A 17,213-nucleotide genomic window follows, 5' to 3' on the forward strand; every position below is an offset into this window, starting at 1 on the left:
CTTAACTTTATAAATGACGCAATATGTATGCATTTATGTCAACATGGGACATTTTTTACAAGTCGGAACATTTTGGTTATAAAAACGTGAATTTTCCACCGCAGATCAAATCCTTTTGACTTTTTAAACCACATTTTTTGTTTTGTCTTACCTTTTTTTATTGAAATTGATTGAAACTCTTTGTACAAACCTCACTGTGAGCGACAAAGACATTATGCAGAACACATATTAGTTACCAATGTGTGTTCGGTCAAACTTTGAAAAATACGTTAAAAAACAAAAAAGGCTCTGAAGGCACTTCTTTGTGAAAAAAGGGCAAAATAGGTGAAACAAATAAAACACCTGCCTTAACGGCGTCCGGCTGCTGGTGGTGCTTTGTGGCGTTTTTGTGAACATCGGTGAAGGCTGGTGTCATGACGATGACAAAAAGAAATCAGCCTGAGGAGAAGGACAAGAAAAAAAAACAACAGACACTGGATAACAACACTCTTGTTTTAAATGATTTAAAAATTGAACTCAATAGCAGTGTAAAAAAAATATAATTTGAAGTGGACACTACTGTCTCAATCAATTGACAGCACTAGTTTAAATATATTATTAGAAAACGTCCTTAGCATCAGCAATAAATCCCAATCTTTGGTTATTTTATTAGCTCAATATGGCGTCAAGTTGCCCCAAGCCAAAACAGCCTTTTCTAGACCCGGTCCTCACAGGCATAGCAGCACACTCACACATTAGCCTTCGTTTCGTTGGCTGGCTGAAAAACATCCTTTTCTCCGGGAAAAGGTCACACTGAGGTTTGAGTGACAGCTTTACGTCCACCGTTCGTGCTACGATCTGCAGTGGAGACGTCTTCCTGGGAAAAGGCCGGGAGCGCCGGGAAGCAATTAGCGAGCGTGAATAACGGGGCAAATCTGCCTGCCATACAACCGCTAACGGGCCTCGGTTTCCCCTGGAGGATTCCCCCCCATGGCTACAGCGGGGCTTCTGCTAGCTCACGAATAAAACAATGCAGGGAGGAGAAAGATTGTTCACTCACACCTTCTTTAGTGTGGAAGAAATTCCAGATATTAATTAGAAAAAAATATGTCGTCCATTATTTTGTTGGGAAAATATAAATGGCAAACTGTGACACATTTGATCATGAATGCACAATCCACAGAGTGAAGGCATGGTGGTGGCAGCATTATGAGGAGGGAATGCATGACATGCCTTTAATTTTTTTTTTTTTTTTGCAAATAAAAATATATATTTTTGTTGTTAGATAATTTATCATGCCAGTTGGTTACACTAGAGTAACCCTGGCTAAACTGGGGGGGGAAATGGCACATTTTCATGCTTAAAGCTACTGTATATGGGATGCATTTTCTGCTTGCTGGGTTGTTTTTTTTTTTTTTTTCCAGGGCTCAGTTTAATCTCACGACTTTTTCAAACCAATGTTCTCCAAGGACCACGAGCTCGAGAGCCTACCTGTAATTAGAAAGGCAGAAGTGGGAGTTAATAACCATTCTGATGGTTTTCACAAACAAGTTGTCCGTAAATAATGCCAGGCTTTAATTAGAAGTGTGAATACGAGTGTCGGGACCAGACAGACAGACAGACAGACAGACAGCTCTCCATCATTCAGCCAATAATTATGGTAAATAAGATGATAATTAACTGACGGCTCTTATCGACCTCGTTACCAAGCAAAGAAACGTTCAAATATTGATCTGAGAGCGGACCGGTCTCGCGGGTTTTCTCAGTGTTTGGTGTTAGTTTGTTGTTCGCCTGATTAAAAAAGTCACTAAATCGGATTGATGTCTTTAAGAATTTGAATAACCTCTGATAGCAGTCTTATTGTCAAAGGTATTTTTCTTGGACTAAAACTGAAAAGAAATTTCAGTTTTCTAGGTGGGAATCATGGTTCTGCCCTTTCTGGAACCTCGTCGCGGTGGAACAAAATGGCATCCTGCGAGGTGTCCTGACATTTACCTGGGTCATTCACGGCCTTTGTGCCCGTCGGCGGCCGCACAGGAAGCTCTTTTAGGTGGAGTTCAGTGGACACCTGTCAATCAACCTCGCAGTGCAACACTCTGGTTTATCATTCCGCAAAAATGTCGCTGGTTTGGCGAGACGTGATACAGAATACACAGGAAAAGTACGTCTGTCTTTGGAAAGTTTAGGTTGATTTAGCCAGAAAAACGCAGCATCACAGTAGCCAATATAAGGCAGGTACAGTGCTGCACAAAAGTACTATGACACCAAATTGAAAGATGTGAATTATGAAATTTGTTTTTACCTTTATGTCAATGTTTTAATGTTATTTCCTAATCAAAAACATACCTGGAGTGTTGTCTTGATTCCTTCATGCATTTTTAAGAAATCCTTTAATCACCCGTGGCAACCATTCAGCTGCGCGAGAAGCCTCTGTGAACTTAGCGCCATCTTGAGACAGCAATTAGCAAACACCTGGTGGAGCTACCATCTGCTGAACTCGTCACCTCGTTGCAACGCTGGTAAAAAAGATGTTACGGGGTTAAAAGAGGAGCGATGTGGTGGCGTAGTGGTTAGCGCGACCCATGTTTGGAGTCCTCGACGCAGCCGTTGCGGTTCGACTCCCGGACTTGGCGATATTTGCCCCCTTCCTGTCAGCCTACCTTCCTGTATAAGGGACATTAGAGCCCACAAAAAGCCCCCTGGAGGGGCAAAGAAATAAAGAGGAGCGATGTTGTGATGACTTCCTGAAGGCGGAGTTTCAGAAAGAGCAGGAGTTTCTTAAAGAGACAGAGACCCAATTTCAAGACGTCGAATTATGAAGTCAAACTTCCTTTAAGTCATATTTGACAACTGAATATAACTTACTATAAAATGATAAAACACATAAAAAATGGATTTTAAAGCACTCTGTCCATTTCCTTGCAGTGGAAACATATTTAAAGGATGTTTTAAAGTTTTGAGGTCTAAAAATACTGAATGGTCAATAATGTAAGAGGGTTTCCCTGAAAGTGGGTTTAGAAGCTTGCAAATAGGGTTTCTAGGCTGACTTTGTAAGGAATATGTTGAATTTTACAAAGCTATATTTGCCGACAAATACCAGTACACCTAAAATTTGCAGAACATTTGCATGTTGTGGATGTTGGGGTGAGTTGAAAATTCAATTATTTGGACACCAAAACAGAGAACAGAGAGTGTAACATTATAGGAAAAGTATGGAGGGGTCTGTGTTGTGGTTTGAGGCAACTCTGCTGCAGCAGGACATGGCTGGATCCTGAAACATAACGACCCAAAACACAGCAAGTTACCAAGGTCTGGTGAACAAATGGAGAACAGAAAGTCCTGTGACTACAGGAAGCAGCTATTAGACGGTAGGGTGTCCTAACTTCCTGTGATAAACGAGTTCTTAATCAAGAATAGAATATTTAATGAGCTATCCTAATTGTTTCCTGACTACAAATCAAATTCCAAATTTGAATGACTTTGTAAGAACCAGAATGGTGTGAATTATGGTGCCTGGAACACAGAATCAGTAAAGTCAGAGCTTAATGACGACTTTAAATGTCAGCGTGAAGGGTTCTGCAACAGACAGCAGATTAAAACCTCATTAACTCCCAGCCGGTCTTCAGTACCTGCAAGAAGAAAAGCACTCGGATGACAGAAGAGGATTTATCTTCAGTCAAAAGCACTTCCCTTCTTCTTCTTTTCCTCTGTATTTTCTACCCAGAACTCGTCCTTAAACCACCTCTGAGCCTGGAGCAGGCCGTGATATTTCCCTCTGATCTTTACCTCACACCTCGCAGAGGATTCCTCCACTCCTCCATTTTTTGTTTGGCAGCAAAAATAAAAAAACTCCCTCAGAAGGTCGGGGATCGCTCCAGGTGAAGCTTCTTCCTGTGCACTCTGACCTCTACGATGCAAACACGCTGAACGGTGACATTTCCTCGCATTTCAATGAACCACAAATAATTCCACAGCTCAGCTTCAGGACACCCGCAGCACTTTACCTGAAACATGTAAAAGTTTTATACTTTTAGCTTATAATGATACAAAATCATAACAATCCAGAATTAGACCAAAAAAAAAAAATCGTGATATTTTTAAAGCTTCCTCCACAGATTCAGTTCAAAAAACATGGTGTTGAACAAACCCGGTATTTGGCGCTCAGTCGCCCTCTGCTGGCTAAACGCAACACCTGCAGATTCACAAGTCAAAATATGTTCAGGTTTTTTTTTTTTTTACTAATTTTTCAGTGAATATATTATACGACGATGTATTAGGGTAATAGTAGATATATAAAAAAAACAATTCCACCCAAAATATTCAGCAATTTTCTATAAAAAAAAATAACAAGAACATTTCTGGGCTTGAAAAGTCAAACATTTGCTAGGAAGAATCCAGAAAATTTGAGATTAATCTTAATCTAGAAAAAAAAAAACGTTGTTTCAAAAGTCAAAAATTTTAAACTTTTGAAACTGAAAAATCTGAGTTTTTTCTAGAAAATTTCTGAGATCATTGTTAAAATTTCAGAGTTTTTGGTGGAAATTTACTCCTTTTTTCCCCCCATCTTCAGTAACTAATATGTAATTGTAAATTCATAAACACAGAATGAGTGGAGAAAATCATTCATATATACATTTTTTATACTATTAAGTCATCTAAAAAAATCTGGAATTTGCATATTATGTGTATCTATTTCACCCAAAGTGATATATTTCAATTGTTTATTTTTGGTCATTTTAACGGTTCCGGCTTACAGCACATGAAAGTCCAACATGTAGTAATTCAGTTTGTTCATCTTATAGAATAAATCCTGGTACAGTTTGGACGTCAAAAAGAGTGATTTGTAATTTTACCTCGTAAAAATTCGACATATTTAGTACCTATTTTCTCATATTTACACTTTGTACAGTTAACTAGACACTTTTAGTCAAATAAATGCAGAAAAACTCAAGTGGGAAAGAAACGTTACCTAATGCAAAAAAAACAAACCTGAACTTAGTTTAATGATCAATTCCTGAAATATTTACAGTGTAAATTCACCACCACTGCAAAGATTACACTTAAAGTTAATCACCCACACCTTTTTTGACATCTGTACATATTTAAACCATGATGAAAGCCGAACGTTTAATCACTGATGATGAAACAAGAACTCAAATGATCGATAAAGATTGTCCTTGTTTTAAATGATGAAGCGACGGCAGCGCCAGTCCTGGTGAACTGGAGGAATCTGAGGCGAACGAGCTGGAAAGATGGGAGGGGAAATGGTCACAATCTGCCACCAGAGGGCAGCACCGACCCGCTCTCAAACCCGCTCGTTATTTTACAAGGGCTTGGAGTCGCGGCTGCGGCAGCAGGTTCCAGAAATCCTTCACAGCGGCCGCGCTGAGGCTCCTCCTGAGAAGAAAAGGCGCCCGACATCAGACTCTGATGATGCTGATGGAAGACGAGGCTCGGTGCAGCTGCATAAAAAAACAAAACGACAACAACAACAAAAAAAACACAAGACGATAAACAGAAAAAATATGCTGCCAAGCAACAAATTATAGACTGGAGACACACGACACCAGCTGGCTGTTTTGCTTTTTTCAGATGTCTGGACCACCTTAAATCAAAGATGGCGATGTTGTGTTTTGATATAGCAACCTTGTGAAAGTTATGCACTTTATTATTCCTCTGCAGTAAAATAATAGCATAAATCTTCATTTATCCTGGGAAAAGCCTGTCACAATAACACATCGGACGATGAATTGTCTCAGAAGTTATTGTGATAAACGATAATATTGCTGTTTTGAGACGATTTTCAAGTCATATAGTGGTAATATAATGCTCGTTCTCAAAGATCAATAAACTTTAAACTCTAACAAGCATTTAACACTAGAAGTGGAGGAGATTTTAAATATCCAAAAATAAATAAACAAAACAACAAATAAAATGAATGATGAAGTCTCTAAGGAAAGTTGCCCTAGATGAGACCAAAGCACCACCAAACTGAAAACTTTGGTTATTAAAGTTTTGGAAGAAAGAGAGACACATAAAAAAAAAAAAGCAAATGGAAATGATCAAGCTTGTTTTAACTTATATGATTTATTGCAACAGGCCTAAAATGCTTAAAATACCTTTAATAAGTGAGCAGGTTTTAGCAGATAGTTTCAAATGCATAAAAATTCAAATTGGCTTTTTTTTCCCATTAACTCTGCTGTTTTCAGACGGGTGTGACATGTCCAGTAGGGGGAGCTGCAGTTTAGAGTTAAGATGTGGAACCCAGGTTTACTCTGGGATCTCTGCTGCAGCTACAGACAGCAGTGGTCATGCATTATATATATCTATATAGATATATATCTATATCTATATATCTATATAGATAATTCGAAATTCGAAAAACCCAGAAGAAGAGTGAGTGCCTCACCCTGCTGTTGCGGACGGCTCCGTTGTGGTAGATGGGCGAGCTTCCCGCCGAGGCGTTGTAGTAGGAGGAGCTGGCCTGCACCAGCGGCCTTTTGGCCTTCTCCTTGGTACCGTTGGAGTCGTTGTCCTTGATGATGTCATACTGCCGGCAGAAGAGGGCGATGACGGCTGGAAGAGAGCGCAGGTTAAAACGGGCGCGCTCTCACCCGAAAGGTCGAGAGAGATCCCTGCAGACTCACCGGCCCACAGCAGCAGCACGGTGGTGATGATGAGCAGCTCTCCGGTCTGCAGGTGAGGGGTCATCCCCAGACCCTCCATGGCTGGTTCGTCTGTGGAGTCGGGGAGTCACACTTTACACACTGGTGATGACTGTCCAACAGAACATTGTTCCTGACTGCCAGGTTTATGGCTGAGCCATAACTCTCCAACTTTACAGAAACAAAACTGAAGTTTTTATATTTGGACTCAAAGAGGAATTATCTACAGTCCGGTATAACAGCTGGAAACTGGAGATCAGGCCCAAAATCTGTATGTAGTGATGGACCTGAACCTTCAGAGCCACATAGAGACAGTCACAAAATCAGCCTTCTATCACCTGACGAAGGTTTCCTGGATTAAACGACTAATGTCAAAGATCTACAGCAGAGCCGTCGAACTCATTTTCATTTTGAGCCAAATCAAAAATCTGAAAGTTCTTAAAGGACCGGTTGGGCCACAACATATTGATAAAATCCATTAAACTGTTAAAATATCAATAAATAGCTGGTTGTTTCAGCGTTCAGTAAGTGTTTCTTAGAATTAAATAATATTTTATTTAAACATCTTTTCAATCCATCCAGGATTTTGTGGGGGATTTTTTTTTTGCAATCAAAATCACACATTTTGTGGCACTACTTTAGAAATGTTTGTAAAAAATTTTTATAATATATGCACTAATATAGGATGTTAAATGTGACTTTTTATCGATTGCCATATCGGTCACAGTCTACAACTTGACATCAAGTGAGGCTGACGCAGCAGTCACTTAGACCCAATGTTTTTGGCCAATTTTGAGAAAAGTTTGCAGTATAAAAAAAAAAAAATTATTAAAATTGATTTACTTATTGATGTAATTTGGAGTCTGGAGGGCCACATAAAAAGCTACGGCGAACCAGATTTTCCCCCGGGCCTCAAGTTTGACACATCATCTAGAGCAGTGGTCCCCAACCCCCGGCTGCGCTCTCGCTCACCAGTCAGGGAAAAACCCACAGGCTGCGATAATCGGGTCAAGACAATGTTGAATATGCCTGATCCAAAATTGCCAAGTCTTGACCATTCCGCGGTAATAAAAAGGTTGAGGACCACAAGTGTGAAACTCCAGTTCTCAAGGGCCTATTGTCCTGCAGTTTTTAGATGTGCCACAGATATAAAACACTGGAATGAAATGGTTTAATTACCTCCTCCGTGTGTAGATCAGTTCTCCAGAGCCTTAATGACCTAATTATTCTATTCAGGTGGTGCAGCAGAGGCACATCTAAAAGTTGCAGGACAGCGGCCCTTGAGGACTGGAGTTTCACACCCCTGATCTAGAGAAACTCATCTATGTGTTTATCTTTAGCAGCATCAATCCTAAAAAGCCTTTGATTGGCCGTAACTGAAACACTGATCAGCATTTGTGATTGATTTGTTGATGGCTGCATTTGACTAAAGGTAATGTTTACTGTTTGTTTCATAACCGATCACTTGAACTTGCCCTGTTAATGAAATGAACTGTACAAAATAAACTGGACTTACGGTGGTCCAGGACTCCGGCCGGATAGTGGTCGGTTCTCTCCAGGGTCCTGAAGTGGACGGGCCGGCTGGGTTGGCTGTCTCCATGCAGGCCGACGGACTGCACCTACGGGGGGTTGGAGAAGAGACAACCTTTCAGCAGACAGACAGCCAAACGGGACCAGAGGAGAGCGTTATGTAAGAAGCTGGCTCAGGAGGGGCTTTGGTTGTGATCCAGGACCTCCAACTGCTGGAGGACATAGACATGAAGTCAGAGGAAGAGGGAGAGTGCAATGATGGAGCTAGACTTTACTTTGGGCCAAATAATCCATTAAAGGGGCAGTATTGTGTTTCCAACCGCACAGTGCCAATTTGTAGCACAATCATGTTACCTTCAGTTGTTAGAAAAATGCTGTATATATCAAATATTATTGTAAAGAAACTGGACTTTTAATTTAACGTCTTGAATTTGGGCCTCTGTCTCTTTAAGTCACGTCTCTTTTTGAAACTCAGGAAGTCATCGCAACATGGCTCCTCTATGAAAGCGTTTTTACCAACGTTTCACTGAGAAGTAGCTTGTATAATGAGCGCAGCTCTACCAGGCGTTTGCTAATAGCTGAGGGATAGTCTGAAGGAGGCGGACTGCGAGGTGGAACATTAGAAACGGCATCTCTGAGGGAGGAGCTTCGTCCTCAAAGGCGGAGCTAGGTCCAGCCAGATATTTTGAACAACTGAATGGTGGCCATGGAAGATTCAAAGATTTCTCAATCATGCACGAAAGAATCAAGGCAAAGCTACAGGTATGTTTTTGATTAGATAGAATTAGATTTTACATAATACTGCCAAAAGACTTTTGGGGGTGCTATTGTCATTTCCCAAAACTTTCAGAGGAGTTTTAGGGCAGAAATGATTCATTCAGGCACAGAACGTCACACGTAAGAGTTCTCCTACATGCTTCAATGGAGTCATGTGGACTGAACCCAAACCTTCCTGCTCCCTCATTCTGGATAAAACGCCCAACTCCCTTAGGAATTTCACCTTTCTTAACCCTCCAGACGTGTCAAGGTGTTTGCTCTTTGACCCCCCGCAGGACATCTACCTGTCGACAGCATTCAACCCGCTGCTGAAGGTCAGCCTGAGTCACTGCGCCGATCTGCTAAAAACCAGCAACGACGGAGCTGCAATGGAAACGCTCTGAGCTCGATTTAAACTTTCAGCTCTAAAAAACTAATGAAGAGTCACTACAGACAGTTAATTCAACAATCCCTGTTAATTATAGTCAGTAAGGAAAATTAAAAGCCCTTCATTGGCTATTAAAGTCTCATATTCATGGTTTTTAAAGCGTGCTCCCATTAAGATGTTCTGCAGTGAAAACTCCTCAGAGATAATCTTCTGATCAGGAGCGTTTAGCTTAAAAACGCTTGAAACGAGCTTCTGTTTTCCATCATCATTTAAACGACGGAGCAGAGCGACTTTAAAAGTTGATCAAATACTGAAGAACGTCTTACAACACATAAGTCTTGATGGACATTTTCCATATTTCTAATTCAGTTTAATCTGCTCTTAACAGATAAAAATGTGCTTAGAAAAACAACAACACAAAACCCCCCACATTATTAACCTTAAAAGAAGTAATTGCTTTGTAATTCGCAATTAATGTAAAATCTTCCAGTTGGGTCCAAACAAGGTAGAGCCATGCAAAACTCAAGTCCTAAAGTTTTAAACAATTTGACTGCAACATGGAATATTATATCAATAGTAAAAATATTTGTTTTCTGGAAATCATGACAAATTCCAGTTTGACAGAAAAACATGAAGAATTAAATGTCAGAGAATCAGTTCTGGAGTTACAAAACACCAAAAGATTTAAGATAAAAAAAGTGATTTATTTCAATTTTTTAAAAAAAATCTCCATGGCAACCAGCTGCAATTTATACAACTGTATTGAAGTGTACCATCTGAGTCGATGATTTGGTGCTTGGATACACTGAGGTTAGATAATAAGAGGATGTTGTTCAGTTTGAATAAAAGAGAATATTGTGACTCTCACTATTAAGTGACATTTGGACTTCCATGATTGAATTTGCAAAAAATTAATGGTTGCCATGGGAGATGAAATGATTTCTCATTCATGCATGAAAGAATCAAAGCAGCACTCCAGGTTTGTTTTTGATGAGGGAATAACAAAACATGATGTAAAGCTCAATAAAGTATATTTTATATTATTCCTCCCCTTTAAATTGAAAATATACCTGTACAGATTTGAAATAACAGCCGTGGCAACATATTTATGAAGATGGAAGCCTTGTGAAGGCATATTATCAAAAATCCGCTCATTGGTTTCAGCGCACAGTCCACAATTTCTAAAAATATCATGCCACAATCAGGCCGACATTTCCCAGCAGAGGAGAAGCACGAACCACTCCAAATTGCACATCCTGTTCAGGCTGTGATGGTTGCTGAGAGTAGCTCTGACTCTTTCAGCTTTACTCAGGCTGAAAAAGACGTAGTGTTTAACGGATTCAAACAGTGACGGTGGATTTAAATTCGATCCACTCTTCGTTGCAAACTTCAGAACAGTTCTAGAGATGGGATACCTGGACGCTGTAGTGTGTGTCTTCGTCCAGGTCCCAGAGGACACACCAGCGGCTGGACGTATTCACCTCTCGGATGGAGCGCTGCATCAGGCCGTCTTGCCTCTGCAGATAAAAAAACAACAAAAACTTACTTTATTGTTACTTCACCTTCTAACATGCCAGCAGTCCTGTCGTACATGATGCTCAGGGTCTCTAACGAGGCATGGACAGCTCAGCTAACTCTCAGGAAGACAATTTCCTTACTTTTTCTGGTCAATTCAAGCATGGTGTTGGCAGTGTTACTCTTTGCCAGTGGTTCAGACGCAGTTCATTATGTATTGATACAAAATACAAAGTGTTTGGAGTCAAAAACTACAGTTATAGTGAACAGATTACAAGAAAAACTGAAGAAACGAGGCAAATGAAACCTATTTCCAGCTCACTGAGAGTGAAGCGGAAGTGTTTGCTGATCAGAGATTTAATCCAACTGCTAGGTAAGCACACCGCTGAACTTCATAAACTTCTTCCTCTCCTCTGGATTAAATGTTTCTTAATATCAGGCCAGCAGAAAGTTCAGCCTTCCGTTTAATAAATGTGTCTGCAGAGAACTAAAAGCTGAGGGAAAGTCAATAAATAAAAAGGCTGACGGCGAGCTCCGGGCTCTCCAGATGTCTGAATCAGGCCGTCTGCTGCTCCTCTGGCAGCGTTGCAGGCGACACATCAGCGAAGGAGGTTTTTATCATCTCCCAGATGAGACGCTTCGCGATGCGTATTAGGACTTAAAAAGGTTCGCCAATCAGCGATTCTCCAACAGGGGCCGACTCTGGAGACGGAAAAGAATGACTTTCGAAAAGAGCTGCAGGAAATCTAATCCGCAAAGTGCAGAGAGCCCATAACAAGCTCGATTTCAGGAAGATACGGAAATATGGTAGAATAGAATGCAGAGGTGAGTCTCCATAAATTAGGATATTATAAGCAAGTTCTAGAGTTTTCAGTCAGCTCACGTAACAAAATCTCATAATTCAGACGGTTACTGCATAAGAGCAGATCACAAGGAAGACTCCTGATTGACTCCAAAAGATCATTACTGAAGAAGCTGTATTAATAGAAAGTTTAGTGGAAGGACAAACTACTGAGAGAATTCTAGAGTTTGGGGTGACTCACATTAAATACACTGTAGCTTGACTCAGTTTATCCGAGTTGCTTAAGGTCCAGTGTGATATTTTCTTGGTCTATACAGCAATAGCGACTGAGTTATCCGCTCAAAATGACAGGAAATAAGATTGGGCGAGTCGAGGTTCGGCTTTCAAACCACAGAACAGAAACAGGACTGGCTTCTGTGCAAATATTTTATGGTCCATAAAATGTCATTCGCATAAACCGCGCTGATATATTTTGAGACTTGAGTTGGTTTACGACAGTAGAAGTCCACTCTGGTCTCGCTCCAGACTAGCCGCTTAGCTAGTCTCAGGGAGGACCAAAGTAAGAGGTTGTCACTGGGCAGAGATGAATCCTAAGCTCTGCTAATCCTAACCAAAGCTTAGGGATAAACAATTTCAATGTTTTATTGTGTATTTCACAAAGCTTTTTTGCATTGTTGATGCTTAAAACTGTCCCAAACGGAGCAGGCCTTAGAGCACGCTGCAGCTGAAGCTAGCACTGATTCAGGCTGTTCAAACGTCATAAATGAGTGGCTAAATCACTGACAGTCCAGTAATATGAGCTTGTCTGCCTTATGGGCATTTTTGTTCCCTTTCTTGACACTAGGCTATATAAAAAAGTCCTAAAAATGGGCTGAAATGTCCCTTTTTGTGGCAAAGCTAAACGTTAACTAGGCTAACTAAGCTAAAGCTTCAGCACAGGTTTTCCTTGCTTGTGCGGTCTACCATATTGGACCTCTGGCACTCAAATAATATTGTTATTTACAACTCTTTGGAGTCAAAAGTGATACTTTGAAACAGCAAAACTAGCTCCTTAGTGTCCGTTTGAGCCGCCATCTTAGTTTTCAAAATTACTAAGCGTCTCACTGAGGTGACGCATCAATAGACTAAGAATCCATCGTCCAAAAGGTTCATGAATTTGAGTTCAGCAAATTAATAAAACATTACTTTCCCCCCCCAAAAATAAAATTTGCATTGTGATCTGGTTACTTAGACACAAGCCAAATTCATTTTTATTAGTTCACAACTAATTTAGCCTCAATTCCAAAACTCTTTAATACAAACCTTGTTCTTTAAGCAAACATATTCATTCTGGACTCTCACATTACATATGGCCACCTTTCTGAAATAATAGCCCAAAAAAGAAATACATAAATAAATAGAAATCACCATATTTTAGGTAAATAAAAAAAGCCTTAGGCCACTACTTTAGGAAGGATATATCAGTTTATGGGTTATTTAATAGCCAGATCATAACAAGCCTAATTATTTTGTTATTATTTTTCTAGGTGGTGGCCCGACTTCGTGCCTTATCTAAATGATTAATTTAGGTAATAACTGCCTTAAGAAATGAATTAGTAATTTATAGCTAAACCAGACCTATTATTGCACAAAAATGGTCACCTGAGCAGAATTACAGGCAGGAATTTATTCAGAAAGAAGCCCACTCAAAATATTGAGTGCTTATTTGTGAAATATCTAGTCAATGATAAGCACATTTATTTTGATTAATCTGAACAAAACCAAAATAAAAAATCTGAAATCCGATGTCATTTTTTTCCAAAAATGTAGTGAAGAAAATCCACATCAAACACTCGACGCCCCGACTAATGTTGTGTCCCTGAGGAGCTTTTAGCTTTTGAAGCTTTCAGGAAATGTTTTAACAAGACCTCCATCCTCTGAATATGGCAACCTCCCACCTGCGGCTGATAACTCATCTACCGGAGCCAAAGTGGTAAAAAATAAACCTAAAGCAGACTTATTTATAGTGCGACTGGTAGAGAAGAAGTTGGATGTTCAGTAAATCTGAAGTTTGGCAAGACGATCGAGGCTGAGTCTTTACAATCCTGCAGGCCCGGCTTATTTGACGAGCGTCGGCCTTTTGACGGTTCGCGGGATGTCAAAACGAGATTCGCTGGTGAGTCTCAGAAACACGGTTATGAAACTGGGTTACTTCCTGTCGGAGCGCGGGGCTGTGTGAACCTCGGCAGCCGGGGCGCCGTGGGATTTCCAGCTGCTTCAGACGAGCGGAGCAGCAACTGTTCATCAGAGATTGTTCCCTCGTCCTGTTCTCCTTCACACGCAGCGGAGAGGGAAGTAATCTCATGAAGCAGCCGCTAATTAAACCGGGAAACAAACGGTTTTTAAAGGGACGGTTGTTTTTTTGTTATTTTTCACAGAATAAAGAGTGGTTGATGATTGGCATTTTATATAACTACAGCGTTGCTCCTTTGTAGAACCCCCTCCTGATCCTGATGACTAATGGCAGAAGAAAAGAGCTGCTGCATCTACCTGCTCCCATCGCCCTCCTCCATTAATATTTGAGTAAGGCTTTTACATAACAGCCTTCTGAGATTGTGGCAAGAGACGGTTTACATCCTCGTTTAGTGTATTTTTCCAAACACCACCTGGAAGCTTAAAAACAGAAGAACAAGAAGAAAAATCAACAACAAGATCTGGCACCGCAGCCGCCGTAGATGTTCCTCCTGTAAGGACAAGTCAGAGCCAAAATCATTAGCGCTAATGGAGACGGCTCGAAATCAGAAGTCAGCTAATGTTCGATTCCCCGTTTGCCAAAAGACCGTAAGTGGTGGAAAGAAGAAGAAGAAGAAGAAAACGGATGAAAATGAGCCGAGATGAGTTAGCGGGAGAGGTGAGACCCTGAGAACCGGGATGCTGTAACAGGAAAATTGATCCGCAGAAAAACTGCACTGCATCTCAATTCATTTAGCCTAATTGCAGCTCTGATTGGCGGGAGAGCGCAGCAATATGAAACACACTGCCAACCTGCGTTAAAGCACAGCAGAGGTCCTGTCATGATGTGGGCCTGCTTGTTTATCTCCAGTTTCCAGTGGAAAAAATCTTTTAAGATGCAACAGGCAGGATTGTGTTTAATAACTCATCCAAAGTTATTAAAGTGGGGCAAAGTTTACAAGTCGGCTTTAAAAAGGTTGTTTAAAGATATTTTAGGCACTTTTTCTTCTAGGTGAAAACATGATACACAAGTTCAAACAAATGCAACGTTCTCAATCAAGTCAAAGTTATCAGTAGGTGGCGCAAACCAAGAAGAATAAGACAGTCATTGATAAGACGATGATGGAGTGGCGTGGGTTTTTAACGAGTTATCGCCTGAACTAACTTCTTCAAGTGTGACTTTAAATTCGTTTCCTGTTTAATGGAAACACCGCAAATGCAAAATTGTGTTTTGTCAACTTTATGGGGGCTTAAATTGAAGCAGAGAATCATTGTAATCAGTGCGATCACTTTCACAAAGTGTTGAAACGATAGAGGAATAAATAAATATCTGTTTCCTACGGAAGAGAATTAGGGCCACAGAGAAAAAAAAGGAACATTTTCTCAGAATTCTACGACTGTCAACTACGGCCATTGTAGATATAAAACAGGAGCACATTTTCAGGAAGAACTTAGAAATTGTGATTGATATAAAAAAAAAAAAAAAACAAAAAAAAAAAACAGAGTAACTTTCTGAGCTTGAAAAGTCAAACATTTTCTATTTTCTAGAAAATCTCCGAAATTTTCTAGAAAAAAAAAAGAAGAAATTTATGAGTATTAAAAGTTGAACATTTTCTCAGATTCTTTTGGTGGAAATAATTATTTTTTTATTTTACCCCTATCTACAGTTACATTTAAGTTTTTCTCCATAACTGGATGCTTGTGCAGGTCTTAATCAAGAAATGTGTTTTTCATTATTTCTTACAGTAACCAGCGTGGCTCCGCAGCCAGCGCTGACTTCAACAAACCTTTAGATGATTTAAATGTTTATGAGCGAATCCCCTCAAAGTGTTTCTGAGCAGATTGCTGGTTGCCTGCAGGGCTAATAAAATGACGCTGCGTTTTAAAGGTCCTGCAGACAAAGTGGAGAATTATCCGCCCCTCGTGGGTTAGAGAAGATCACAAAGAAATCTTTACTTCATTTATGGAGGCTGCGTTAGAGCCCCCCCCTCCACCCTCCCTGCAGGTGTGGCAGCGCTCCAGGTTTTCCCATCATGCAAAGCGAACGGATGAGGACACAGGCGGCCAAACGTACCTGCTGAGAGATGGAGTAGCCGATGACCGTGTCACCCTGAGGGACGTTCCAGGTCACCATGGCTGAGTGCGCCCTCAGCTGGGTCACCGAGACGTTCACGGGCGCCGCTGGCACAGCTGTGAACACACACGCCGACACACGCACACACACGAGCTGTCAGGACGACCAGGAACAGGGACGCCGAGGCAACTTTTTATTGATGGGATTCATTGATAGAACACTCACGGTAAAAAGTCCTAAAGATGATAGATGAGGCAAAAGATTGACTTTCAAAAACAAGCAACAACAAAAAAAGCACTGAGAAGGACAAAAGCTAAAATGAATGAATCAGTTATTATTTAAGCATGATTATTGATCTAGACTATTTTCAAACCGATGATATGCCTTACCTTATTTTCTAAGCAACAGTTACTCCTTAACTAAAGTGTACAGTTTGCATTAAAATGACTTCAAAAGTGTTGTGAAATAATGTTTGTCTCATGTAACTAATATAATAATGATTATTTAGTTTAACAAATTGAAGCCCCACTTGATTTTCAGGAATCAGCAGCTAAACATTTAGTCTCTCTTAGGTACTCTTCTGAAAATGCAATAAAAGCAATAAAAATAAAAGCAAATACAAAAAAGGGTGAAGTTATGTGAGCGCTTCCTCACCATTTTGCCTAAGAGCACAGCCATGAATAAAGAATGGAAAAATGCACTCCAACTGCAGCTGCTTCTAAAAATCTTTAACGCTGAAATATCTGCAAAGTAACGACACAAATCATGATCTCAGTTTCCATGGCTGATTCCACATACATTTTCTGAAAACCCTCAATTATTTGACGCACCTATCACTTTGTTGCCAACTTCCGAACTCAGACCCGTCTTTGACCAATTTCTGCCTATTCAGTTTTTCTTAAGTGCTATATCGTATGAAAATATAGCACTTAAACACAGCATTTAAGACAAGATCCGACAGAAACACAAAGAGCAAAAATGAAAGCAAATCCGAAAACAAAAGTAGACACAAAAGGAAAGCCCGCCGTTGTGACAGGAAGGGCTGGCTCTTCTTCAGTGACCTTCTCACTGCTATAAAAACTCATCACAGCATCAATCACTTGGTTTTTACAGTGGGTCAATACGTATCGATCGCTCCAGTTTATCCACTTCAGTTTCTTTTTGAGAGAGCGACGGGGAACAGAATTGCATATTTTTCATCAGCTCCTCCAGCTGCAGAAGGCAATTAGTGTGCGCCTGATAGAAGTGTGTGTCCCTGTAATGTTTGTGTGTGAAGCAGAAGAAAGAGGCAGT

General features: G+C 40.4%; 1 protein-coding gene across 2 annotated transcripts in view; it reads right to left on the reverse strand.

The window, feature by feature from the left end:
- Nucleotides 1-4,686: 4,686 nt before the first annotated feature.
- Nucleotides 4,687-17,213, reverse strand: part of LOC116716212 (fibronectin type III domain-containing protein 5-like) — a 29,631-nt gene continuing 17,104 nt past the window's right edge. For both annotated transcript variants that reach the window (XM_032557106.1, XM_032557107.1), the window contains exons 2-7: nt 15,921-16,036; nt 10,734-10,835; nt 8,161-8,263; nt 6,627-6,716; nt 6,389-6,555; nt 4,687-5,441 (exon numbers count right to left, since the gene is read on the reverse strand). In XM_032557106.1, the coding sequence (XP_032412997.1) occupies nt 5,400-5,441; nt 6,389-6,555; nt 6,627-6,716; nt 8,161-8,263; nt 10,734-10,835; nt 15,921-16,036 (620 nt within the window). In that variant the 3' untranslated portion in view covers nt 4,687-5,399. The remainder of the gene's footprint in view (nt 5,442-6,388; nt 6,556-6,626; nt 6,717-8,160; nt 8,264-10,733; nt 10,836-15,920; nt 16,037-17,213) is intronic.

This window comes from Xiphophorus hellerii, chromosome 24 (assembly GCF_003331165.1).
Source record: "Xiphophorus hellerii strain 12219 chromosome 24, Xiphophorus_hellerii-4.1, whole genome shotgun sequence".
Lineage (NCBI taxonomy): Eukaryota > Metazoa > Chordata > Actinopteri > Cyprinodontiformes > Poeciliidae > Xiphophorus > Xiphophorus hellerii.